Source organism: Bombina bombina, chromosome 1 (assembly GCF_027579735.1).
Source record: "Bombina bombina isolate aBomBom1 chromosome 1, aBomBom1.pri, whole genome shotgun sequence".
NCBI lineage: Eukaryota > Metazoa > Chordata > Amphibia > Anura > Bombinatoridae > Bombina > Bombina bombina.
In genome coordinates, this window is record NC_069499.1 from 489,713,668 (window position 1) to 489,740,753 (window position 27,086).

A 27,086-nucleotide genomic window follows, 5' to 3' on the forward strand; every position below is an offset into this window, starting at 1 on the left:
ATACTGTTTGAGGATGTCAAATGTGAGTGCGATATAAACTGTATCTTTATGCTTTTTTAAGAAAATAAACGGTATTACACTATATATTTCCTTTGTGTCTCCCTGGGTATCCTCACGCCGGAGAAAGTTAATACCAGAGCAGAAAGAGCACTCCAAGAGGCCAACCACGAATCCATAGGAAGTATAAGGGATCTATTCATCATCAGAGGCATATCCCTGCATACTCCAAGAGGTCAACGAACACCACAAGCAGGATACAAGGAGGAAACCCAATCATCTATATATACCCCCAGTGCGGCATACTTACCTCATTCGATTGAGGTAATATCTGGTAAGGGTATTATATACCAACTATATCTATACAACCACTACATCTGGAGATTCACTACGATTTATATTACTTCTAGGACTCATATGAACATCGTTTCAGAGTTTATATATTTTATATGCTATTTTTAGCTGGACCTTTTATTGTTATTTTATTTTAATATATATATATTTTTCTTTTATTTTTTCTTTTATTTTCTATGTTCTTATTTGCTTTTTCCCATCCTTTATTCCTCACATACCACATCAGTATATTGGACATATAGGCGCTGTATCCACCTTTGAATATATATATATATATATATATATATATATTGACGGAAAAAATCTTGTTGACTAAAATTAACAGTGTATGTGCATTAGCACTTTTTTTTTCTCACCCTAGCTTATTAAAGGTCTCAGGAGATCACTTCTGTAGCACATAACGGCTCATGAGAAACAGCCTCTGATTGACTTTGTCTTTCCTGTTGAATGCAATGAGCCAAGGAAGTGGACTGAACGTCAAGAGATGTTTACATTATTTTTTTACCTTAAAAGCTGTGTGCAAAAATGTAAAGGCCTGCACATGCCCAGAGCACCCCCATTTAAACATTGTGCCTGCTCAGAGAGCCAGTTGTGGGGTGCATCATGTCAGTGATGACCCCGTTTTGTGTCGTGCAAGCCACGGCCTACTCTAAGCAGGTGTGTTTGAATATCGCGGGGGATAGACAACATATTTGCATATGCCATTGAAACAGTAATAGTATTTACCAAAAGCATTTTTGATACTAGAAGTGTTTTGCAAAACTGAAATTCACTCGTGCACATTTCAGTTTTGACTATTATACAATCTGTAAATGACAGACGCATATTAAAGCGGTGCTTTTTATGTCCATTAAAAGCAAATTCAATATTTCAAACACTACTGGTAATAAAATCCTATCATTTTGTAATGATGTAGTTAGGAGTTAAATTTCAGGTTGGGAACATAGTTCAGAGCAAGCAGATTAATGCAGCACAGCTAAAAATATAATCTGTTATCTTTTCCCATTACATGTTTTTTTCAATCATTAACTGAATTACGATTATTCAAGGTCCATACTAAAACCATAATAACTTATTGCAGCAGTTATCCAGTTTGAGAAGTGTGTTTTATTAAATGCATGCACATTAGTGGAATGGGTACATTGTCTTACTCATATTTTAAATTGATTTTACAATGTTACCTACTAGACTTTTATGAAGACACCAAATGTATAATCTTGGTTTGGGAAACATGTAGTTGGTTGTGTTTTCTAAATCTTTGAATAAAATTTTTCAAAGGGGAAGAGCATTTTAAAACTAGTAAATAAAAGATCTAATTTTGTTGAATTACTTTTTACATTGCCTGCTTGTTCTCTCATTGCTGATCTCTCTCCATACTCTGTTGTTATTTTCAGTTTCTTATATGAAATTACTGTGTGAAACTACTGTAACGCCTGTCTAAAAAAAAAAATCATAAGAATCAATAGTGCAACTATTTCACAACCCCAGGGTTGTGAAGGTTTACGGTGTGTTACACTTTACTTGATAACACCATAATCTACTGAAAAATGATATTCCTGGATTGAGATGGCACCTATGTTCAATACTTTTCAATATTGTTTTATTTTTTTCATATTTTAGTCGTGATTTTTATAAAATCTTGGGTGTTTCTCGTGGAGCTACTGTAAAAGAAATAAAGAAAGCATATCGCAAGCTGGCCCTGCAACTCCATCCAGATCGAAATCCAGATGACCCTAAAGCACAAGACAAATTTCAAGACTTAGGTGCTGCCTATGAGGTATGTATAGGTATATAATAAACTGTTCTTTTATTTAATATTCTAACACAATTTCTGATCTATGTCCATGTTGAATTGTATTCTGAAGAATAGCTCCTATTTTCCACTTGCCATTAGCAACATTTTATATTTAAAGTCTCCAACTACAAACTTTGAATTTAAATACAGAATTCATAAAGACTGAGAACTCAAGTACCACATAGAGCAAAACAATCAAATCTATGCATATATATAAAACTTTCTTTCATAGCCCTTTACTTATTTCCTGTTTACTTCTGTATCTAGATGATAACCTAACATAGTATAAGGGTAATACAGTACCAGCTTAAATACCTTAGGAGTGTTCATACATTTTGTATAAAGTTTTACTGCGCTCACTAGTTTGACAAGATTTGTGACTGCTACGTTGTTGAACCTGTTTGACCAAGCAGATGAGAGCAGTAAGGTAGTAAATGTAGTCAACAGTTTTGAAAGCTGATTCTCAGAATTTTTAAACTGCTTTGTTTGCAAAATGAGCTGTAAAATGAGTGTAAGGCCTAGAATGAGAACACATTATCTAGTGTTTATCTCTTCTTCACACGGTTCCTATCTATCTTTGTAAAATATTTTATTTCTGGGTTAGGCTTCCTATAATAATGCACAGCCCCAGCCATGTCCCACAGATAAAATATATATATATATATATATATATATTTATGACAAACTTTAGTAGATTTATTTATATTAAAATTGGGTTGAAGATGAGTTTTGAAACGTATTTTAGAAACAGGAGTTATTGGAGACTGAACATACAAGTTTGGGAGTTAATAATAAAAACACAGAAATTTACTAAAGGAATGAAAATTATGTGGATTAATATTTAAATAGTTATAGAATGTAATGCATTTGATGGAACATTAGTGTTGTGTATGCCAGCTTAAAGGGACATTATACTCCAGAATCTTTATTGTTTAAAAAGATAGATAATCCCTTTATTACCCATTCCCCTGCATAACTAACACGGTTATATAAATACACTTTTTACCTCTGTGATTACCTTGTATCTAAGCCTCTGCCCCTTATTTCAGATCTTTTGACAGACTTGCATTTTATATATCTATACTTAAATTGTTCTGATATGTAACATATACGTTTAAGTGTGTATTTCTGCACACAGCTGAGTGCATCCACAGATCAGTAGTAGTTAGATAAAAATACCTTTCTTTTTAATAAAACAGACTGATAAAAAAAACACTGGACACCCCTGACAATATTTGTGTCACTTCAAGGACATTTTCTATAATGTGGTAAACATTTAATATATTGAGATATGGGGAATCTAAACTGAATACTTTAGAAAGTGGGTCACTAAAACACTTTTAAGATTAAAGGGGCTGTAAACACCTTGAGATTTAAATATGGAATGTTTAGTAAACCAACTTTGCAGTATACTTGCATTATTTATTTTGCCCCCCCCCTTTTTGTAATTTAGCATGGTAAAATTGTGGTGTTTTTAATTCTCAAACCAGAAAATAAACACAGCAGGATTCTTAAGCCTACCCTGGTACATATCTGTCCCTAATTAACTTCAGCAGATTACAACATCTGCAACATAATCAATGTGGCTAGCCTTGTCTGTAGGCTCAAGCCTGGATTGGCTCCTCCAAATAAGGCAAGTAGTAGGTTAGGTTTGGCTAGTGAAAACAGTTGCGGCAAAAAATAAGTTTTTTTTATTATGCTTAGACCAGAGGAAGTACTCCACATTTAGTGCAGAAAGTGGAATGTGCTAATACTAATAATAATTAAAGGTACCTGTAACAATGAGCAAATATTTGCTTGTCGCATCTCTGCCACATCTAATACTATTAAAGGTACCTGTAGCAAGTAGCCAAAATTTAGTTTTTTTGAGATCTATTAATGCATGTCACAAATTATATAGATAACTGGGAATAGTTTAAAAAAAAACAACTTATCACTTCACGGAAATCCACAATTCATAGTGTGTATGACCACAAGATAGGAAACTAAAAGGGTTAAAATCTATAGAACAATTGCTAGATGTGCATACTACTGCTGGTATTCTTATGCTGGGAACTAAAGGGACATGAAACCCAAAAAAAAAAAAATTTCATGATTTAGATAGAGAATACAATTTTAAACAACTTTCTAATTTACTTCTATTATCTAATTTGTTTCATTCTCTCGGTATCATTTGTTGAAGGAGCAGCAATGCACTAATGGTTTCTAACTGAACACATGGGTGAGCCAATCACAATCGAGATAGATATATATATATATATATATATATATATATATATATATATATATATATATATATATATATATATATATATATATATATATATATATATATATATATATATATATATATATATATATATATATATATATATATATATATATATATATATATATATATATATATATATATATATATATATATATATATATATACAGCCACCAATCAACACCTAGAACCTAGGTTCTCTTCTGCTCTTGAGCTTGCCTAGATAAACCTTTCATTAAAGGATAACAAGAGAAGAAAGCAAATTAGATAATAGAAGTAAATTAGAAAGTTGTTGGGTGAGCCAATGACAAGAGGTTCATATATGCAGCCACTAGTAGTGCATTGCTGCTTTTGAGCCTACCTATATGTTTTTTAACAATGGAAACCAAGAGAACTAAGCAAATTAAATTATAGAAGTAAATTTGAAGGTTGTTTTAACTTTCGTGGTTCAGATAGAGCATGCAATTTTGACTTTACTGTTCCTTTTTAAGGTTGGATTTTTGAAGTTATTTTAGGTGAATAAATAGTAAATTTTATGTTTTTTGATGTTGTCTCAGGTTTATTATTTATTATGTTTTTATGTGATCATGGAATAACAAAAATTGTATTTTGTAATAGTGTCTTTTCATATGCAGGGGAGGGGGTATGGGGGGAGCGTATACTCTCAGCCCTTTTCAGTAGGTGTCTAAGCCTAACCTCATCACCAGTGTTGAATTTGGAGCTTCTAAGTAAGTTTTTTAAAAAGGTTTTATACTGGATTTTTGAATAATAGTTTTTTATTATTTTCGGAGCACAACTTACAGGTAAAATAGGACAATATACAATTGTTAAAACATGAGGAAAATAAGTACACAAATGTATTTGAGCGAGGTAATGGCGGTTAAGAGTAGACCTAAAGAGTTTGCTACGTATGGTGTAATATTGATGTAATGTCCAAGCATTTATGGTGTCTATTGCATGCAGTTCTGAAAATTGGTATATACTGTCCCTTTAATAACATTTGTGTTGTTTTCTAGGTACTTTCAGATGAAGAGAAAAGAAAGCAATATGATGCATATGGAGAGGAAGGTCTTAAAGAAGGTCATCAAAGCTCCCATGGAGATATCTTTTCACAGTAAGTGATCACTGAGTCACTAGACTACTACTCTAATAAATGTGTAATTTGTGCTTAAAAATAAAGTTTGAATTTATTTTTTCAACAGCCTAGACAATTGTGAATTCCTCTGTATTTTGTCATGTCACTGATATAATTAGTTCTATAATTTGCTGTAAATTGTGTTAAAGGGATAGGAAAGTCAAAATTAAACTTGCATGATTCCGATAGAGCATGTAATTTTAAGACACTTTTAAATTAACTTCTATTTTCAAATGTGCTTTGTTCTTTTGGTGTCCCTTGTTCAAAAAGAATACGCACATATCCTACACTAGTGGGAGCTGCTGCTAATTGGTCTGCACACATTTGTCTTTTGTGATTGGCTGACTAGATGTGTTCAGCTAGCTGGCTATAGTGTGATGCTGTTCTTTCAGCAAACGATAACAAGAGACCAAAGCAAATTTGATGATGGAAGTAAATTGGAAAGCTGTCTCAAATTGTATGTTCTATCCAAATCATAAAAGACAATTTTGGGGTTTCCTGTCCCTTTAATCACTTTTTTTGCACATTTATCTCACTAAATAAATTGTAAACAATCTATAGATCTACCAGTGTATGTCTAACAACCTGGTATCTTGTTTCATCTCCATAAGATCCCTCAATGTGTATTTATATTGGGTCATAGCTTGTATTGTCCATGCATAACGTAGTATGTTACTGGTTATTAGGTTTTCCTTAATGTACTTGGATCACTAGTACACTTGTTTTATGTCTGTCATTGGTTTATTGATGTGGTTAGCTACATTACATTATATATAAATGTGTGTGTTATGAAGAAAATGGTTTTGTTTGCTTTAAAAAATAAAAATGCCACATTTACAAATTTGCTGCTTTATACTCAATCCCCTGACTTTTGACGCTGATTTAAGGCAATCGGGAATTTCCTGAGGGACTTTTATTGACTTTACATGGTGTACACAACATCCACAACCTATTGCCCGTATACCTGGTATTAGACTTCACGACTTTTACCTAGAATGTATATGATATTTCTATGGTAGACTTGTCCTGGGGCAGGACAGCACTGACTTGACACCAACTACACAAGTGCCTCACATACACACATGTACTATAATTACTTGACCTGTAAATTCTGATTAATCTTCCTTTTCAGGCATAGGTAATTTCCTATATAATAGCCTATCCTTGTAAAGATAAACTAGTATATTTATCTTATATTGTCATGTTCTTATCAACATTGGTGTTTATGCTCATTTATTTTAAAAGCTACCGGAGCATAACTTGATACCATGGACTTTATTTCTTTCCCCACTCTTGAGTAGATGTTATATCCTTAATTATTTGTATCCTCTCAGGGATACCTGGCTCTTAAAGGGACCTGGAACCCAAACTTTTTCTTTCATGAATCAGATAGATAATACAATTGTAAACAACATTCCAATATACATCTATTATCTAATTTGCTTCATTCTTTAGGTATCCTTTGAAGAAATAGCAATGCACATGGGTGAGCCAATCACATGCGCAGCCACAATCAGCGGCTACTGAGCCTATCTAGATATGCTTTTCAACACAGGATATCAAGAGAATGACGCAAATTAGATAATAGAAGTATATTGGAAAGTTGTTTAAAATTGTATGCTCTTTCTAAGTCATGGAAGAAAACAATTTGGATTTCATGTCCCTTGAATATTTTCCACATGTTTGGATTGTTTACCAGATATTTAATGTTATTTGATTTTGTTTTAGACTGTATATACCTGCATATTACTTCAATAAAGGAAAATTATTTATAAAAAATAAATAAATTAAATTAAAAAAAAGTCACGTTTATATACATTTTTCTTAGCTTCTTTGGAGACTTTGGATTCATGTTCGGCGGTAATCCCCGACAACAAGACAGAAATATTCCACGTGGCAGTGATATTATTGTTGATTTGGAAGTTACATTAGAAGAAGTATATTCTGGAAACTTTGTAGAAGTAAGTTAAAGGATTGTGCTTATTTCTGACATAAAAGCTATGTGTAAAAGTTACATTGTTACAAATAATTAGATTCCTAGGGATAGTCCTGTTTTTTTTTATTATGGTTTCAGCATACAGCTTCCTGAAATTCTTGTACACACAAATATTGCTAAAACCCCAGTTTATGGCCTCAAATAAGAAAATCTAAAAAATAGCTGATATATATAATGTGTGTGTGTGTGTATAATAATAATAATAATAATAGTAATTATATTTTTCCAATTATTTTAGATACATTTTGAAGATAATTTTAAAAATACAATAGACCGTTTATCCTTACTGTACCCTAAACTGTAATACCACAAAGTATAATATTCATGTCACTGCCAGATCTTTATTTTTTATGCCTCACCTAATAGCTACAGTAACGTTATACCTTATGGTTGTACGAATATCCCATGTGATGGACAGTGTGCTGTCTGAGGCTGGGACTGCATACTTATTTTTTTATAGTACAACCAAACACATGCTACTCAGTATACTTTAGAAGACTATTATAGACCTTGATGGCGGTATGCTTCTATTTACATCCACAGAGGTTACCGCACAATATATAGCATGGTACAACATTTGTTAACACTAGAACATGTTTGCTTTCCTAAAGATTCATTAATTCTGTTAATTTGGCTGCTGCATCTATAACACACCTGGCACCAAGTGTACTTTTAGGGTTATATTTTACCCATTTCAGATACATACAATATGCCAGTATAATCTATATAGTTATCCGCAATACGATCTCACACTCATCAGTTAACGCAAGCGCTAATATCTATCCTATGACATTGCACCATGGCCCAAAAGTGGCCTTTGAGTTGCACTAGTTTTTCCCTACTGAGTCAAGAGTAAACATAGGCCCATAAGTGGCCTTTTGCCCATTGGGAAAATCATAAAATACAAAACTGAGTTCTTATGTTGATTCATGTAGTTTGCAGACTCTATTTTATGTTCTAGAATAGGTGACTGTTTTGAGTATCCTTTCCCCACATATCTTAATTACAATTTTCTGTAACAATTTGTTTTTGTCTTACTTTTCTGAAACCTCAATAAAAATAATAATAAAAAAATACAATAGACCGTTTATTTAAAATAAATAAAAAATAAATGATTTTATTAAGTGAAATGAATATGAAACCCATTTTTTTTCATGATTCAGATAGAGCTTGTCATTTTAAATGACTTTCCAATTTACTTCTATTATCAAATGTCCTCTCATCCTTTGTTTAAGGAGCAGCACGGCATTACTGGGAGCTAGCTGAACGCATCGGGTAAGCTAATGACAAGAAACCACCAATCTGTTCCCAGTAGTGCACCGCTGCTCCTCAGTCTACCTAAGTATGTGTTTCTAAAACTGATACCAGTAGAATGAGGAGAACAAATGAGGTAATTATAAGTAAATTGGAAAGGTGTTTGAAATTGCTTGCTCTATTTGAACCATGGAAGAAACAGTTTGTGGTTCATGTCCCTTGAAGCTCTGTGATCTCTGTCTAACATCTCATTTTGTTTAGGTTGTAAGGAACAAGCCAGTAGCTCGACAGGCACCTGGGAAGCGTAAATGTAACTGCCGACAAGAGATGAGAACAACACAGCTGGGGCCTGGACGCTTCCAAATGACACAAGAGGTTGTTTGTGATGAGTGCCCCAATGTCAAGTTAGTGTGTTTTTTTTTTTCTCTCCTTTTTATGATTGATTGATTGATTGATTGATTTATTACATTTGAGAGTATAAGAAAAATACGGCAATGTTAGTATGAAACTGTTTTTTCCCCTTTTTAATTTGTTTATTGGTATCCAGTTATCACATTTATTCATATCCAATTTGCTATAAATGGTGAAAGGAAGAGTGAGTTGGTAATAAAAGCGGTGAGAATTAGGAAATGGGAGGAGAAGGTGTGGAAGGAACTATGAGCGGACCTGACCTATTGAGGAATTAATTCATTCTACAGAGGCTGAAATGTAATAGTTTGCAGAAGCTTTGCAATAGTGAAACCATTTTAGAAATGTTTGTGCATAACCATAAGCTTGATGTTAAAGGAAAGTAAGTGCACTAGTGCATAACTGTTCCGATGTGTTTAAGGTCCGCAAAACTCCACTCCTGATCTAGACAAATGGTGATTGGAAGCTATGCACATATGCCACTCCTGATTGGCTCACCAACCTGATCTAACTAAAGAGTTGGCAGTACATTGTCCTTTACGAGAAGCCTTTTCAGGATTTAAACATACAAATGCACACAGTTGTGCAATAATTAATCACTATTGCCCATTATTTCACCATTTATATTTAGTTTGCAATCATTATTTATCATAACGTTGTTGGACATATTATCCTTTAGAATCATAAATTGTGATGTTTCCTGATGAAGAATCGATGCTAAAAAATTAACCATATAACGGACCATTTAGTATTGCACAAATAGTACTTGCAGGCCTTACTTACGTGTCTTTCGGTTTCTGCTTTACTATAGACTTGTTAATGAGGAGCGTACTTTAGAAGTGGAAATTGAACCAGGTGTTCGAGATGGCATGGAGTACCCTTTTATTGGAGAAGGTGAGAAGATTTTTTAAAATAAACTGGTGATCGTTATTTTTACAATGTTGAATTTTTCATTTAAATAATGTGTTGTCCTTTTTTTGTAGGTGAACCACATATCGATGGAGAGCCAGGAGACTTGCGGTTTCGAATCAAAGTCTTAAAGTAAGGAAAATCCTGTGAATTCATTAAAGGGAATCTTTCATGATTCAGATATAGCATGCAATTTTAAGCAACTTTCTAATTTATTCCTATTATCTATTTTCTTCGTTCTCTTGGTATCTTTATTTGAAGTAGGAATTTAAAGCTTAGGAGCTGGCCCATTTTAGGTTCGGAACCTGGGTAGCGCTTGCTGATTGGTGGCTTAATGTAGCCACCAATCAGCAAGCGCTATCCAGGGTGCTGAACCAAAAATGGGCCGGCTCCTATGCGTATATTCCGCTTTTTCAAATAAAAACAAACAAACAAGTTTTTGATGCAATTCCCCTAATTTTATTGGATCTCAGGGTATTTTAAAGGGACACTGAACCCAAATTTTTTCTTTCGTGATTCAGATAGAGCATGCAATTTTCAGCAACTTTCTAATTGACTCCTATTATCAAATTTTCTTCATTCTCTTGGTATCTTTCATTGTGGTCAAAGTTCAAGCATACTGGCTCTATGAATGACCACTGTGTATATAGACAATGGCGAAATATATGCACTAAACAAACAAAATTGGCTAAGGCCCAATATTTCTGTGAAAATCTGAACAATAACATATCTATCTAACCCTAAAAAGTTTTGGAAACTCATAAATAACTTACAAAATCCACCAATCCACTCCCAACCCTCCACTGTCAATGTGGATAACCAAAACCTGCAACTCCCCTTAGAAGTAGCAAATTATTAGTAACAATTATTTTGTCGGATGCTCCACCACCCTGATTGACAAACTAATAAATGGCACGCATCCTGAAGCTACAAATGTGGATCAGGCCCCACTAAAACAGCAAAGACCCAATATAGAGAAGTTAAATTTTAGACCTGTACCCATCAATGTCGTTAAACACCTTAATAATCTAAAAATGAAAAACCAGTCTGGACCTGATCAAATCCCAGCCATGCTGTTGAAGCTCAGTGCGCCGGCAATTGCTAAGCCTGTCACAACCCTAATTAACGAATCCTTGGTGTCTGGATACATACCTAAACTCTGGAAAACTGCAAGAGTAGTGCCTATTCATAAAAGTGGGGAGTTAACCTTGGTTTCTAACTATCGCCCTATATCATTGCTCCCAGTATTGTCAAAAATCTTAGAAAAATGCGTGCATACGCAATTATGCGAGTATTACCAACTTTCTAACTATCTGACCCCTGATCAATCAGGTTTTCGACCGAATCACTCCACTACAACTGCCCTCCTAAAAGTTTGCAACAACATCCAAACTGGCATGGAACAAGGAGGCCTAACTGGAGCTATTTTCCTTGATTTTGCTAAGGCTTTTGACACAGTGGACCACGACATACTACTGCTCAAACTAAAAAACTCTGGTATTGCTGATCGTCCGTTAACCTGGTTTAGATCATATGTATCGGATCGATCACAATATGTCTCCATTTCTAACAGTGACTCCCTCCCTCTCCCAGTCACGTGTGGTGTTCCCCAAGGTTCCATTCTCAGCCCCCTACTATTCACATTATTTATAAATGATTTGCCTTATGTCTGCAAATCCTCAACTGTACACATGTATGCAGACGACACAGTAATCTATGCAAACAAATCTGATCTGCCGCAGCTTGAAGCAGTGCTCCAAGACCAGTTCACAGAGGTAGAAAAGTGGATCTCAAAAAACAAACTCTTCCTAAACACTGGCAAAACTGTCACAATGATCTTTGGAACTGGGCCTAAATTGCACAAATTACAAAATTCCCATCTACGCATCAAAACAAAATTGCACGCTGACCACAGTCCACTCTCTCAAATACTTGGGTATGTTCTTAGACCCTAATCTATCTTTTGGCCTCCACATAGAAAAACTTGCATCTAAACTTTATCCAAAATTAGGTGCCCTGTACAGAAACAAATCTTGCCTCAGCCGTACAGTAAAGGAAAAGATTGTACAGCAAATGCTGATGCCTATCATGGATTATGGGGACGTAGTATACGCACCTGCACCGCAAACTCACCTTAATAAACTTAATAGATTGTATAACTCGTTCTGCCGCTTTGTGCTACAATGTAACTACAGGACCCACCATTGTGACATGCTAAAAGAACTAAACTGGCTGTCACTGGAATCCAGACGCACCCTCCATCTTTCCTGCCTTGTGTTTAAGAGCCTTTCTGGGAAGCTCCCACCCTACCTGAGCAGAATGCTCTCCCCGGCTATTCCCACCTCCTATAACCTTCTATCCAGTACCAGCACATTATTTAGCTTGCCTCAATACAAAAAGAAAGCAGCTCGATCCTCCTTTTCCTACCGAGCGCCACAGTTATGGAACGACCTCCCGCACACTTTCAAACCTTCCCCAAGCCTAATATCCTTTAAGAGATCCCTCTCTACATATCTCAAAACAGAATGCTCCTGTCATGGTTGATTATATATTTCTTACCTGTTCTATGTAAAAATGTTGCATCTATTGTGTTTTATTATTATTGTTATTGTTTTTGAATTTTATTGTACCCTATTGTATCAATGAAATGTTTTGTGGACCCAGGACATACTTGAAAACGAGAGAAATCTCAATGTATCCTTCCTGGTAAAATATTTTATAAATAAATCTTTATTTGAAAAGCAAGAATGTAAGTTTAGATGCCGCCCATTTTTGGTGAACAACCTGGGTTTTTCTTGCTGATTGGTGGATAAATTCACCCACCAATAAACAAGTGCTGTCTGGGGTCTGAACCAAAAAATGTCTGGCTCCTTAGCTTAGATGCCTTCTTTTTCAAATAAAGATAGCAAGAGAACAAAGAAAAATTGATTATAGGAGTAAATTAGAAAGTTGCTTAAAGGGACAGTCTAGTCCAAAACAAACTTTCATTATTAAGATAGAGAATGTAATTTTAAACAATTTTCAAATTTACTTTTATCACCAATTTTGCTTTGTTCTCTTGGTATTCTTAGTTGAAAACTAAACCTAGAAGGTTCATATGCTAATTTCTAAGCCCTTGAAGGCCGCCTCTTCTCTCAGGACATTTTGACAGTTTTTCACCACTAGAGGGTGTTAGTTCATGTGTGTTATATAGATAACACTGTGCTCACGCATGTGGAGTTCAGGTGAGCCAGCTCTGATTGGCTAAAATGGATGTCTGTCAAAAGAACTGAAATAAGGGGGCAGTTTGCAGAGGATTAGATACAAGGTAATCAGAGGTAAAAATTGTATTTATATTACTGTGTTGGTTGTGCAAAACTAGGGAATGGGTAATAAAGGGATTATCTATCCTTTTAAACAATAACAATTGGTGTAGATTGTCCCTTTAAAATGACATGCTCTATCTGATTCACAAAAGAAAAAAATAGGTTCAGAGTCCCTTTTAAGGCTGTTTTGTTTTATTTTTTATAAAGAGGTAACTGCATACATTGAGCAAGATCATTTAGATTGTGGCTTATTTTGATTATTGTATGTTTTCAAATAGATGATTGTGTGCACCTATTTAATGTTATGCTATAATGAAATAATTAACTTTTGCATAAGGAACATAGGAAAACATAACTTTCTATATATTCAAAACACTAATTAAGATATTATCATCTGGGTTTTTTGTTTTTCTAAAACATTGAGTGACCTCATTTCTAAATGTTATTATACTGTTAGTAAATATTTATGCAATATATAAGTTAAAGTGAATGTCAAGTTTTACCTTTTGTGTTATCTAGTTTTGTAGTCATTACTGATATTAAGTGTACCGCCGCAATAAATTTTTAAAAAAGTGTATTTTATTGTTTATTTTATATCTTGCATCTCGCTCATTCGCTTACCCGCTCCTCCCACTCAATGCTTCCTCATTTTCAACCAAGTTACGTAAACGGCGGTCCCACCCGCTGTTTACGTATAGGCACTGCGCGCTCCTGTGTCAATTTTACATTGCGCATGCGTTACTCTTGTTTATGCTGTATAACAAGATAGTATTCATTGAATGAGTGTAAAAAGTATAATGGCAGCAAATAAAGGATTTCACTCGATATATTGCAGATTATGTTTGCCAATGATATTAGATAGTAGTGTACATACAGCGCATATATCATGTATTATGTGCCGAAAAATAGATGTCACATAGATAATAAAAATAGAAAAAGCTAACCTGTATACGGAGACCTTTCACATCCACTAATACAAATTTGACAATACAGAGGAAATGAAAGGAATCTGTAAATAAGGTAACGCTAGCCGTGTTTACTAGTATTGCGCATGCGCGAAATGTGCACGAGCTTACAATTAGCTTGGCACCAAAGACGAACGCATGCGCAATAATGAGATATTACGTAATGAGAAGAGGGTGGGTCCCCCCGTGGTTAGAGCCGTTATTGGCTATTGACACATCAATCAAAAAGATGATCAACAGAGCGCGAATGCCGGGCGGAGGACGGTTTAGCCGCAAATTGGTATAAATTTAGTGAAAATAAAGGTATACATTTAGAAAATTAAAAATTGATGAATGAAACTCAGGTTTTTTATTGATATTTGATAGACTGCTGTTTAGAACGAAGGCTGAGTTTACATTCACTTTAACAACACATCTAGTAATGTCTTGTGGTAGAAAATTTTGATCAAAAGTGTAGAAACCGCAGTGTGTTTTTAATGCAGTTTGTATGAAACAGTTTCATCACTAAGCACTTTACTCTGTAATGCTGTTATTTCGTTTTAATTAAAATATTCATATTTTGTGCTAACAAGTTTTTTCCCATTGATTGTTTTGGCCAACAGACATCCTATCTTTGAAAGAAGAGGAGACGATCTTTACACAAATGTAACAATCTCATTAGTTGAAGCTCTTATAGGCTTTGAAATTGATATTGCTCATTTGGATGGTCATAAGGTAAAGTTTCTTAATATTACTAAATGTTCTGTGTCATTTCTTTATTCTCATGATAAAATGATGGCCATGAGCGTCTGTGGGGTGGGGGTTTGGGAGATCAAAGAGGAAAAATGCCCCCATGGATATTTTTATTTTTTATGTTTTGCATAAAGCCATTTCTATTGTAATGACCACACCCTTCCCCCGTGAGCAGCAGTGAGTGGGTAACACTATCTGCTAGGAGGGGAAATTACCACCCACCAGTTCTTCCCTGGCTATATGTGTGCGAGTGTATATGTATGTATTAATTATAAGTCACCTTACAGGAAAATTAGGCAAAATACATAATGAAGGTACATTACAAAGCTGTTTACATAGAATTAAACTTTTGGGGAGGGAATCAAATATATTTTAATTTCTTTGTAATCCCTAGGCTTGTTGTATATCTGCAACTTCATGCATATCTATGTATGGCTTTAGTGACCAACCTAGCGCTCGGTGCCCAAAATGCAGTCCTCAATGTCTCCCCAATTACAACACACACAATTCCATCTTCTTTTTAACTAGCACAGCACCTGCCAAAAGCCATCCCTGGCTTATATAAGTAAAATTACGCTGAGTGTGCTGCTCATTCTCCCACCTGAGTCACTGCGTTCTGCAGCACATGTATACAACACGTAGCTCTCTCCTGCGGTATGTTGCCACTGATATCTTTATTCTGCGATATGCTTTTAAATATTTCAAGCTGAAAGTTGCAGAAAAAGGTGATGGGGAATATATATATATATGCTAATATAACAACCCTAAATTGGTAGATCCTATCTCATAAACATTGTTTCTGAGCAGGATTAGAGCATAAGAAGAGGAATGCTTTGCCTTTCTAATGCTATTTCATTATAATTTACTTAGATATCTTACTAGTTATAAAAGTATTTCAAAAAATGGTCCCAGAGATATTCCCAGTTGTTTAAATGTCACAAACTATGCAAGAAAACCCCAACCCATACAGAATCGCACAGACCACCCCTTCAATTACACAAAGCTTACAAAAGACTGAGTAACTGATGCTGCCTTATATATCACTTTTCAAAGTTATAAACCTCTTATTTAAAAAAGTGTTCTTTTCTAGTTATTACAGTATCTTTAATGACATCAAGCATGTTAATAGATGCAGTAATTAGGGTTGCCACCCGTCCCTTAAAATACAGAACACTTATAAGTTACACATGCTGCAGGGTGTGCAGGGAGGAATATGAATAGTGCTGACCAGAAACACAATACATGTTCCTCCCTGCACACCCTGCAGCATGTGTAACTCATAAGTGTCCAGGAAAACATGGCTGAGGTGGCAACCCTAGCAGTAATATTTCTGTTTAATATGTATTATTTGCTGTCTCTACTTATAGGTTCACATCATTCGAGATAAGATTACAAAGCCAGGTGCAAAACTATGGAAGAAAGGTGAAGGGCTGCCAAACTTTGACAATAATAACATCAAGGGTTCCTTAATAATTACCTTTGACGTGGACTTCCCAAAAGAACAGTTGACAGAGGAACAGAGAAATGGTAATTAGAAATATGTGTTAATTGAAACTTTAGCTCTGCACATGTGAATAATCAGGCCTTTAGGGAATGCCTTAATTTACATCAGAGCATGCTATTTTTAAGCAACTTTTCAGATATAAATGCGTTTTGTTTTCTTTAAATAAATTTTAAAAAAAATGCTTTATCTTACTCGTTTTACTCCATGAGTGTCATCTTTTGCTTGCTCCCATTGCCAATATTGGGGTAATTGAAGCTGCTGATTAAAGGGACAGTTTACTCAAAAATTTCTCCCTTTTAATTTGTTCCCAATAATCCACTATACACAAATAAGCCTTAAAAAAGCCAATCTCATACATTTTATACTCGCTACTTTAAAAGTAATTGGAAACACATTAAGGGAAAAACAATTGTATAGTACACTGTCCCTTTAATTCATATTAAGAAGCAGAGTTGTATAAAAAGGTGCTGGTCATGGAGTAAAAACAGTTAAAGGGACACTGTACCCAAATTTTTTCTTTTGTAATTTAGAAAGAGCATGCAATTTTAAGAAACTTTCTAATTTACTCCTATTATCAATTTTTCTTCGTTCTCTTGCTATCATTATTTAAAAAAGAAGGCATCTAAGCTTTTTTTTGGTTTCAATACTCTGGACAGCCGGCATCTAAACTTACATTCTTGCATTTCAAATAAAGATACCAAGAGAATGAAGAAAATTTGATGATAGGAGTAAATTAGAAAGTTGCTTAAAATTTCATGCTCAATCTGAATCACGAAAGAAATTTTTTGGGTACAGTGTCCCTTTAAGTGTTTTTTTTTTTTTGTTTTTTTTTCCCCCCCTTACATCCACCACTTATGAAGGAGATTACTTGTATACAGTTGTGGTAATAGTAAACTCCTGCTTCCTCTTACTAAACTTTTGGAGAATGCTTGTTTCTTTGGCGTTTTGCTACTTTATTTTTATCTTCATACTGGAAGGCTTTCTATTATCTTTTTTTTTGGACACCTCTGAACAACCTCTGTTCCTTTTTTGTGAACTGCATGGGTCTTGTCATATCTTCTGCTGCGTCATGACAATTTTGTTGTACACTATTGACTACAAGCTTTCCCCTTCCATACACTGCATACTTTTCACCAAAATCCTTAAAGGGATACTGAACCCAAATTTTTTCTTTCGTGATTCAGATAGAGCATCCAATTTTAAGCAACTTTCTAATTTACTTCTATTATCAATTTTCTCTTGCTATCTTTATTTGAAAAAGGCATCTAAGCTTTTTTTTTTTTTTTGGTTTAGGACTCTGGATAGCACTTTTTTATTGGATGTCAGCAAGGACAACCCAGGTTGTTCACCAAAAATGGGTCGGTGTCTTAAATTAAGATGTCTACCATATGAATTTGACTACCGCGTCACTTCCGGTGACGTGTAGTCAGCTGCTGGAGGGTTGTGGCGCTCTCTGCGCATGTTTTTAAGGCACAATAAACAGCCCAACCTCCTACAAACAGCTGTTTAAGGCAGAATAGGTGACAACTTACTTTAGAACACCGGTGTTCTAAAGTAAGTTGTCTACCGCGTAGGAATTCCCGCCTGATCGCTCTGTCCTTCTCTCCATAACACAGATTTTATTTTACAATAATTTTGAAATAGTTTTTACTTGCTGTATTTAGTTCCTTTTTTGCCGTTCTATACCTTTTTATAGCAATATCTAAAATTAGTCAACGCTGTACCGTGCTGTATTTTTGTGTTTTCTGAATCATCATTTCCTAAAGCCTCCAATATAATCCTCAGATGTTCTTACCTCGTTATGAATTTTATCTTCTTGCTTCCACCAATGTCTAATTGATTAGTTTTTAAACAATAGTAGCCAACCTGTGCAATAATAAGACTTAAAGTGAATGTCAATTTTTTAAGTTCAGAAAGTATGATTATATAGCTAATAAGTATATTAATTGAACCGTAACTTTCATTTTGTCATAAGATGTATAATAAAAGTTTTATATACATTTGCAAATATCGATATTTGTGTATACCTGCTCCTCCCACTCTCAACTTCCTTATTATGTTCAATATTACGTATACAGCGGTCCCACCCGCTGTTTACGTAGTGGCAATGCGCGCTCCCGTCTCTGATCAACACTGCGCATGCGTCAAACCCCCGATTCCGCTGTCACTCAACATAGTATTCAGTGAATAAATACATTCACTGAATACTATCGTTGGCTATAGAAGCAAAGCATCTCCTCCGAATTACCGTAATATTCAGAAGCTTCTTGTGTAAAAAATACGATTTTAAGTATAGTTTGAAACGTCTTTTTTGCAATCATTACGTTTATAAATCTTTCTAAATTTGGAACAATAATTCAACATGATATTTTACAATATAATCTAATAGATATACGGAGCCCATTTCAAAATATACTTATCGGGCACTATAATATTTGTAGAATGGATGAAGTCCGTGAAGTATTCAAATGAGCATGCGCAAAATGTGAACGAGCTTCATATAAGATGATCGAAAGAGCTGTCAAACGCAAGCGCAATACAGACGCATGACGACATATAAAGGGGGTGGGTCCCCCCGTGGTTAATATTGTTATTGGTTGTAAGGAGCGTGACTAAAAATGACAATGATGAATCGAAAATGCCGGGCGGAGGATACGGATGACGGGGGAAAGGATATAAAGATTAAAAATGATGGTAAATACGATGTTTAAAAAAAAATCATGAATTAAACTCATGTTATTTAAACCTAACTGTTACGCAGAACTATAGCAAACTACCTGAGTTTACATTCACTTTAATTGTGTAGCTTTATTTTATTTTTAATATTTAAACCCATTAAATTACATAGAAAATGCAATCAAAACAGAGCAATAGCCATGGGACTGTAACGGGAGTTTCGTTTCCAGGAGTTGTTATAAGGACTTCAGTCGGAGCTAATTAGACATTGGTGGAAGCAAGAAGATAAAATTCATAACGAGGTAAAAATGTCTGAGGATTATATTGGAGGCTTTAGGAAATCATCATTCAGAAAAAACAAAAATACAGCACGGTACAGCGTTGACTAATTTGAGATATTGCTATAAAGGTATAGAACGGCGAAAAGGAAACTAAATACAGCAAGTAAAAACTATTTCAAAATTATTGCAAAATAAAATCTGTGTTATGGAGAGAAGGACAGAGGATCAGGCGCCAATTCCTACACGGTACACAACTTACTTTAGAACAACGGTGTTCTAAAGTAAGTTGTCACCTATTCTGCCTTAAACAGCTGTTTGCATGCGCAGAAAGCGCCACAATCCTCCAGCAGCTGTTTACACGTCACCGGAAGTGACGAGGTAGTCACATTCCTACGCAGTAGATAACTTACTTTAGAACACTGGCACCTAAACTTACATTCTTGCAGATACCAAGAAAATGAAAAAAATTTGATAATAGGAGTAAATTAGAAAGTTGCTTAAAATGTCATGCTCTGTCTGAAGAAAAAAATTAGGTTTAGTGTCCCTTTAATTGTACAAGGTTCCTATAACAAGGAAGTTTAGTTATCTCTGGTGTAATAGAAAAAGTAATGGAAGCATTTTTTGTAAGTCTTTTGGTTTTCACTGTGTATCTAATCTAGGCATCTATCTGAAAATGTCCCAGTGTTTCTATTGACAAAACAAACTATTCAGGCTTCAAGCTGGTACCTTCATCAATGGTCCCATATAAAGCAAGGTTGAATCTTCCTTACACAAACAATAGGTTAGACATTTCTTCTGCCTGTTCCTTGGTGGCCACTAGGAATATCCATATGGGTCTTGAATCTGCTTTATTAAATTAATATTTGTAATTGTGTTTTTGTCCTAAGAATAATAGCATTGTTGTACATAAATACTGTCAGAAGTAAAAATAAAAGATCACATTTGTAAGTCTGAAAAATTAAATTGTCAGCATATCTTAAAGGGACATAAAACCCAAATGTTTTATTTCATGATTCAGATAGAGCAGGTGATTTTCAACAACCTTTTAATTTACTTCTATTATCTAATTTGTTTTGTTCTCTTGATATTCTTTGTTTAAAAGGATACCTAGGGTAGACGCAGGAGCTGCTGATTGGTTGTTGCACATGCTGTCTCATGTTATTGGCTCACCAAGTGCATAACAAAGGATACCAAGAGAATAAGGCAAATAAAATAATAAAAGTAAATTGGAAAGTTTGTGCAAAGTATTTTCTTTATCTTAATCGTGAAATAAAAAATGTGGGTTTCATGTCCCTTTAACAAGCAAACGGCTTACTGAACACAAGCTGCTAAAAACATAGCTGACATTGCCTCTGAGCACAATCTGAAGAGCTTGGTGTTTTGAAGTTAAAAATGCTGTTTAAACCTATAATCTCGGTATCTAATGGAAGTCATGCACATACATGACACCTTCCTTCCTTTTGTTCCTACCTTAATCATCAGCATTCCTCCCCCTGAGTCTTCTGGTCCCCTCTACCAGTACCATCTTGTGAGTCTGGGCTTGTGCCACGTGACCTCCTTTTAGTTTAAATTCTGACAGCCTAGTTACTGAATCCCTAATTTTGGCATGGAAAGTTTTTTTCCTCGTTGGCTATCAACAGTCTAAAGTGAACACACAGACATTTTTACTAAATACAAGTTATGTGTAACAGCTCTGCTAGAGCTTTGGGGTCCCCTCCATGCTCTAGTCTGGGATTCCCCTTAAATTCCACAAATCGAGTATATTTGCAGGAAGCCTACTACAATGGTTTTTCCAAGAGCTCTCTGAATGTACATACACTGTGTGCACAATTATTAGGCAAGGGAGTATTTCGACCAAATCGTCATTTTTATGCGTATTGTCCAACTTCAAGCTGTATAAACTTAAATGCTTATTGGATTTAAGCATATCTGGTGATGTGTAATGAAGGAGGGTGTGGCCTTAGGAGATCAACACCCTATATCAAGGTGTGCATAATTATTAGGCAGCTTCTTTTCCTCTGGCAAAATGGGCCAAAAAAAGATTTAACTGACTCAAAAAATTGTAAAAAGTCTTTCAGAGGGATGCAGCACTCTTGAAATTGCTAAGATATTGGCGCGTGATCACAGAACCATCAAATGTTTTGTTGCAAATAGTTAACAAGGTTGCAAGAAATGTGTTGAGAGAAAAAAAGAAGCAAATTAACTGCCAAAGATTGAAGAATCAAACGTGAAGCTACCAGGAACCAATTATCCTCCAGTGCTGTCATATTCCAGAACTACAACCTACCTGGAGTGCCCAGAAGTACACTGTGTTCAGAGACATGGCCAAGGTAATGAAGGCTGAAACCCGACCACCACTGAACAAGAGACATAAGTTGAAACATCAAGACTGGGCCAAGAAATATCTGAAGACAGATTTTTCTAAAGGTGTCAAATGTTTTATGGACTGATGAGATAAGAGTGACTCTTGACGGACCAGATGGAAGAGCTCATGGCTGGATCAGTAACGGCCACAGAGCTCCACTTCGACTCAGACACCAGCAAGGTGGAGGTGGGGTACTGGTATGGGCTGATTTTATTAAAGATGAGCTAGTTGGACCTTTTCGGGATTCAAAATCAACTCCCAAACCTGCCAGTTTTTAGAAGACACTTTCTTCAAGCAGTAGTACAGGAAAGTGTGCATCTTTCAAGAAGACCATGATATTTATGCAGGACAATGCTCCATCGCATGCATCGAAGTACTTCACTACGTGGCTAGCCAGTAAAGGCCTTAAAGATGAAGGAATAATGACATGGCCCCCTTCCTCACCTGACCTAAACCCTATTGAGAACTTGTGGACCCTTCTTAAACGGGAGATTTAGGGTGAAGGAAAACAGTACACCTCTCTGAACAGTGTCTGGGAGGCTGTGGTTGCTGCTGCACAAAAAGTTGATTGTCAACAGTTCAAGAATCTGACAGACTCCATGGCTCAAAGGTTTATGACTGTTATTGAAAAGAAGGGCTGCTATATTGGTCACTGTTTTTTTTAATTTTTGTGGAAATGTCAGTCAATTTTGAGTTGTTTATTTATTATTCTCACTTTAAGTATAAACAAGTGAGATGGGAAAATGTTCGTTTTTCATAATAATTCTGCACACTAATAGTTTGCTAATAATTGTGCACACACAGATATTCTCCTAAGAAAGCCGAAACCTCACACTTTTACTTTCTTAAATATTCAGGTTTGTGGTTTATTAACATTTTGGATTGACCGAGAGCACTGTAGTTGTTCAATAATGAAATGAATCCTCAAAAATATAACTTGCCTAATAATTGTGCACACAGTGTATTTCCACTCGTACAACAATTTTTTTTTTAAAGTGAAGTTCAAGTCCGCTGCTCTCAATTACATAATTCTATTTATCATAATAAAAAACTATAATGTTCATTCATCAAAACTCTCTAAATAATCGCTAACGTTTCATTTTTAATTTTAATTTACCCCTCCGTATTCCCGCAATTGTCCGCCCGACATTGTTTGCCTTTTGATTGACATTTTTTCAGAATTTGATTTCCAATCCCTTCACTTCCCCCGGGGCGTCCTGCCCCTTTTTCCCCGCGTCATAACACAGTTTCGCGCATGCGTATAACAGCGATTGTCTCGTTTGTCGTCATGCTCGTGCATGACTTGCGCTTGCGTGTTAGCCTGTGTCTCTGGATCCGATACTCTGATCCTGTATGAACTGCGGAACGGAACAAAATTTTTTACGCATGCGCGAATGAAGACAGGATACGCATGCGCATATCGCATCCGTTCTTGTGCACGAGCATTGAAGTGATGACGTCAGCTTGTTCTTACGATCGCGACGTCAGTTGAGGGAAATAAGGAAGTAGACCGGGGGGAGGGGTAAAGGTAAGAAAGAGTGATATAATATATATATAAATAACTCCAAAATCATATCCATTTTCTGTAAAAAAAAGTAAGCGACTATTATATTGGGAGGTTAATGTATACATGGGTGGTGCGCAGTTGTTTGAAATTGAACTTCACTTTAATGTAACCACTTTGGACTTGTTCATTTTTTATTTGCTTCAGTTACTCATTGGGACCTCAGTCCTTTCCTAAAAACAATCCAGTGTAAACCTTTTGAAGTTGTGCATTTTATCTTTTTAAAAATGCTCACCTTAAAGGGATAGTAAACTAATTTTTTTTTCTTTCATGATTCAGATAGAGCATGCAATTTTAAGCAACTTTCTAATTTACTACCTATTATCATTTTTTCTTTGTTTTCTTGGTATTTTTATTTGAAAAGCAGTAATGTAAGCTTAAGACCCGGCCCATTTTTAGATCAAAACCTGGGTTGCACTTGCTTATTGGTTTGCTAAATGTAGCCACCAATAACAAGCGCTAGCCAGGGTGCTGAAACTAAAAATGGGCCGGTTTCTTAGTTTATATTCCTACTTTTTCAAATAAAGATACCAAGAGAATGAAGAAAAATTGATAATAGGAGTAAATTAGAAAGTTGCTTAAAATTGCATGCTCTATCCAAATAATGAAATAAAAAAAAATTAGGTTTACTATCCCTTTAAAGACACTGTTCCTGATAGCCACGCTTATCATTAACATGCCACTTTTCTGAACAGCTTCTCAGATCCGCTTTTTCCTTAGCTCATACCAAAAGTGGTGTAAACTTCTAGTGTTAACTTGGTTATTGTTCTTTTCATCCTATTTCCACTAATAACAAAAGAGCTTTGAAATATTATCTAAGATTAATCTAACTTCTTTTCATAAAACGTATCCCCTATTTATGCTTCACTGGAGTTCAGGAAAGGATCTCCAGGACCCAACAAATTGCTTTCTCGTTGGTCAACCATTGTTCTAGAATGCTGACCATTATGGGATTTGTGTTCTGATCTTTTAAATCTGTTTCTTCACTTGACCACATATGAAAATCCCCCCCCCCCTTCTTTTTTTATTTATTTAGTTCTACACCTTCTCTCTTCAATTGGCTAAATGGTAAAATGGGGGAGAGAGTTTAGTGGATGGGAGGTGGAAGAGGCTTCTAATGAGTAATTTTAAGATTCTAACATCTTCAAGAAAATTATCTCCTGCTTCATGTGCTGACACTTATGAAGAAATAGATTTAAAGGGACATGAAACCCCCAAAAAAACATTTCATGATTCAGATAGAGCAAGCAATTTTTAAACAACTTTCCAAATGACTTTATCAAATTTATCTTGTTAGTTAAACCATCTCATTTAATTCACCTATGTTCTATTTCAGGTGTGAAGCAGTTATTGAAACAAGGATCAGTTCAGAAGATATATAATGGACTACAAGGATATTAGCAATTCAAGAAATTTATGGAAAAGAATCAATGGACATATTTATTTGTTCTGTTTTTTTTTCGTTTTTTTTTAAATAAATGTTACAATTCTTTAATCTTAGTTTTAATGGGCATTGAAAACCTTTTTCTACATTGAGAGTTGTGCGCGTGTGTGTGCATGGTAGGTTTCATATTTCATTTGCTAGACTTTTTTGACGGGATTTAATTTTTAGGTCTTTTCTGAGATTAGAATTTGTTTTTGTTTCGGTCATGATCCATTCAAACTGTCAAAGGAAAAACTCAAGAGATGCATATCATTACTTAAAGGAGCATAAGATGATTATGTATAAATTAAAATCATATTGTTTTAAACCTTAAAGGGATAGCAAAGTCAATATTAAACTTGAATAATTCTGATAGACACTTAAATTCACTCCTATTTTCAAATGCAACTTTATTCTCTTGGTATACATTGTTGAAAATGAATATGCACATATCCTACACTAGTGGGCGCTGATTGGTACCTGCACACATTTGTCTCTTGTGGTTGGCTTACTAGATGTGATATGTGATAGCTGGCTCCTATTAAGTGCATTGCTGCTCCTTGGACAAAGGATATCGAGCAAATGAAGCAAATTTGATAATAGAAGTAAATTGGAAAGTTATTTAAAATTTTACATTCTATCTGAATCCTGAAAGAACAAAATTAGGTTTCATGTCCCTTTAAATTATTAGTTACCACAAATAAAACTATTTCCACAATTCAAATAAGGGTGCAAATCATCACAATGCATTTTTTAAGAACAGTAAAAAATGCAGGAGGGAGAGGTACCTTGGTGCTTTAACTTCAAGGAAAACTACATGCAAGCTGTATTTAGAGACTGTTTCAGGGGTATTAATCTTTACAAATCTTATAATTATTAATCCTTTTTTAATGAACTTGTTTCTAAAAGGGTTAGAAAGGTCAAATTTAATTTAAAAATGAAGCATGTTTGCAGTTTACTTCCATTCGCAAAAAATGCATGCATGTCCTGTGATTGCCAAGTGCACCGCCATTCAAACACAACAGCTTCACCGCAGTGGCTTGTGCAACACAAATGAAGTCTTCACTGACGTAACACACACCACTGCCAACTCTCTGAGCCGACATGGTATTTGAATCCTGATACTATAGTTGCACATAGCATATGTGTGTATGCCATTGAATCACTAACGTTTACTGGAAGCATTTTTTGCTAATGGAAGTATATTGCAAAAATGTTTAAAACTGAAATGCATTCATGCACATTTCAATATTGACCTCAAGATCCCTTATAAATTTAGCCTATGATATCCATTGAGTTAAATTGTGACACTCAGGTTAAATTACATTTTCATGATTCAGATACAGCATGTAATTTTAAACAACTTTCCAATTTACTTGCATTAAAAAAAAAATGTGCACAGTCTTTTATATTTACAATTTTTGAGTCACCAGATCCTACTGAGCATGTGCAAGAATTCACAGACTATACGTATATGCATTTGTGATTGGCTGATTGCTATCACATGGTACAAGGGGAGTGGAAATATACATAACTTTGAAATTTGTTATAAAAAAATCTACTACTCATTTGAAGTTCAGACTAAGTGCTATTGCATTGTCTTGTTATCTTGCATTTGTTGATTATGCAAATCTAATGTGTTGACTGGTCCTTTAAAGGGACAGTTTACTCAAAAATTTTCTCCCCTTTAATTTGTTCCCAATGATCCACTTTACCTGCTGGAGTGTATTAAATTGTTTACAAATAGCTCCTTTACCCTTATATTGGCATTTGAAATTGTTAATTTAGCATGTGGTATCCCCACCTAGTCTGAAAGTTTGTGGCCGCGCGTACCAGCTATAGATAAGCTTTGTAAACACAGCCAGCAGAAGAAATTACACTCCCAGTGTGATAAAGCAGAGATAAGGTAGTAAAATGTTGATTTTCCATTGTTCTCTCAAAGTATTGGTGATTGTTTTAAGGACAGATATACGATAAAGAAGCAGGTATATGTGCACAATGTGATACAGTAATGAGATCTGATTATACCTACAAGCTCAACCTATTTCATTAGGCTGTGGCTTCAAAACACAAAATCAGAGCTTTAATATACAGAAATAAACCTTAAAAAGCTTATTTTCATACATTTTTTACTCTGCAGTTGGTAAAAAAAAG

The 27,086-nt window shown here is 35.0% G+C and overlaps 1 protein-coding gene across 1 annotated transcript in view; it reads left to right on the plus strand.

The window, feature by feature from the left end:
* Positions 1-25,009, plus strand: part of DNAJB11 (DnaJ heat shock protein family (Hsp40) member B11) — a 30,984-nt gene extending 5,975 nt beyond the window's left edge. The window contains exons 2-10 of the mRNA XM_053698549.1: positions 1,972-2,128; positions 5,432-5,529; positions 7,379-7,511; positions 9,062-9,204; positions 10,020-10,102; positions 10,192-10,249; positions 14,990-15,101; positions 16,487-16,646; positions 24,846-25,009. Of these exons, the coding sequence (XP_053554524.1) occupies positions 1,972-2,128; positions 5,432-5,529; positions 7,379-7,511; positions 9,062-9,204; positions 10,020-10,102; positions 10,192-10,249; positions 14,990-15,101; positions 16,487-16,646; positions 24,846-24,910 (1,009 nt within the window). The 3' untranslated portion in view covers positions 24,911-25,009. The remainder of the gene's footprint in view (positions 1-1,971; positions 2,129-5,431; positions 5,530-7,378; positions 7,512-9,061; positions 9,205-10,019; positions 10,103-10,191; positions 10,250-14,989; positions 15,102-16,486; positions 16,647-24,845) is intronic.
* The last annotated feature ends 2,077 nt before the right edge of the window (positions 25,010-27,086 follow it).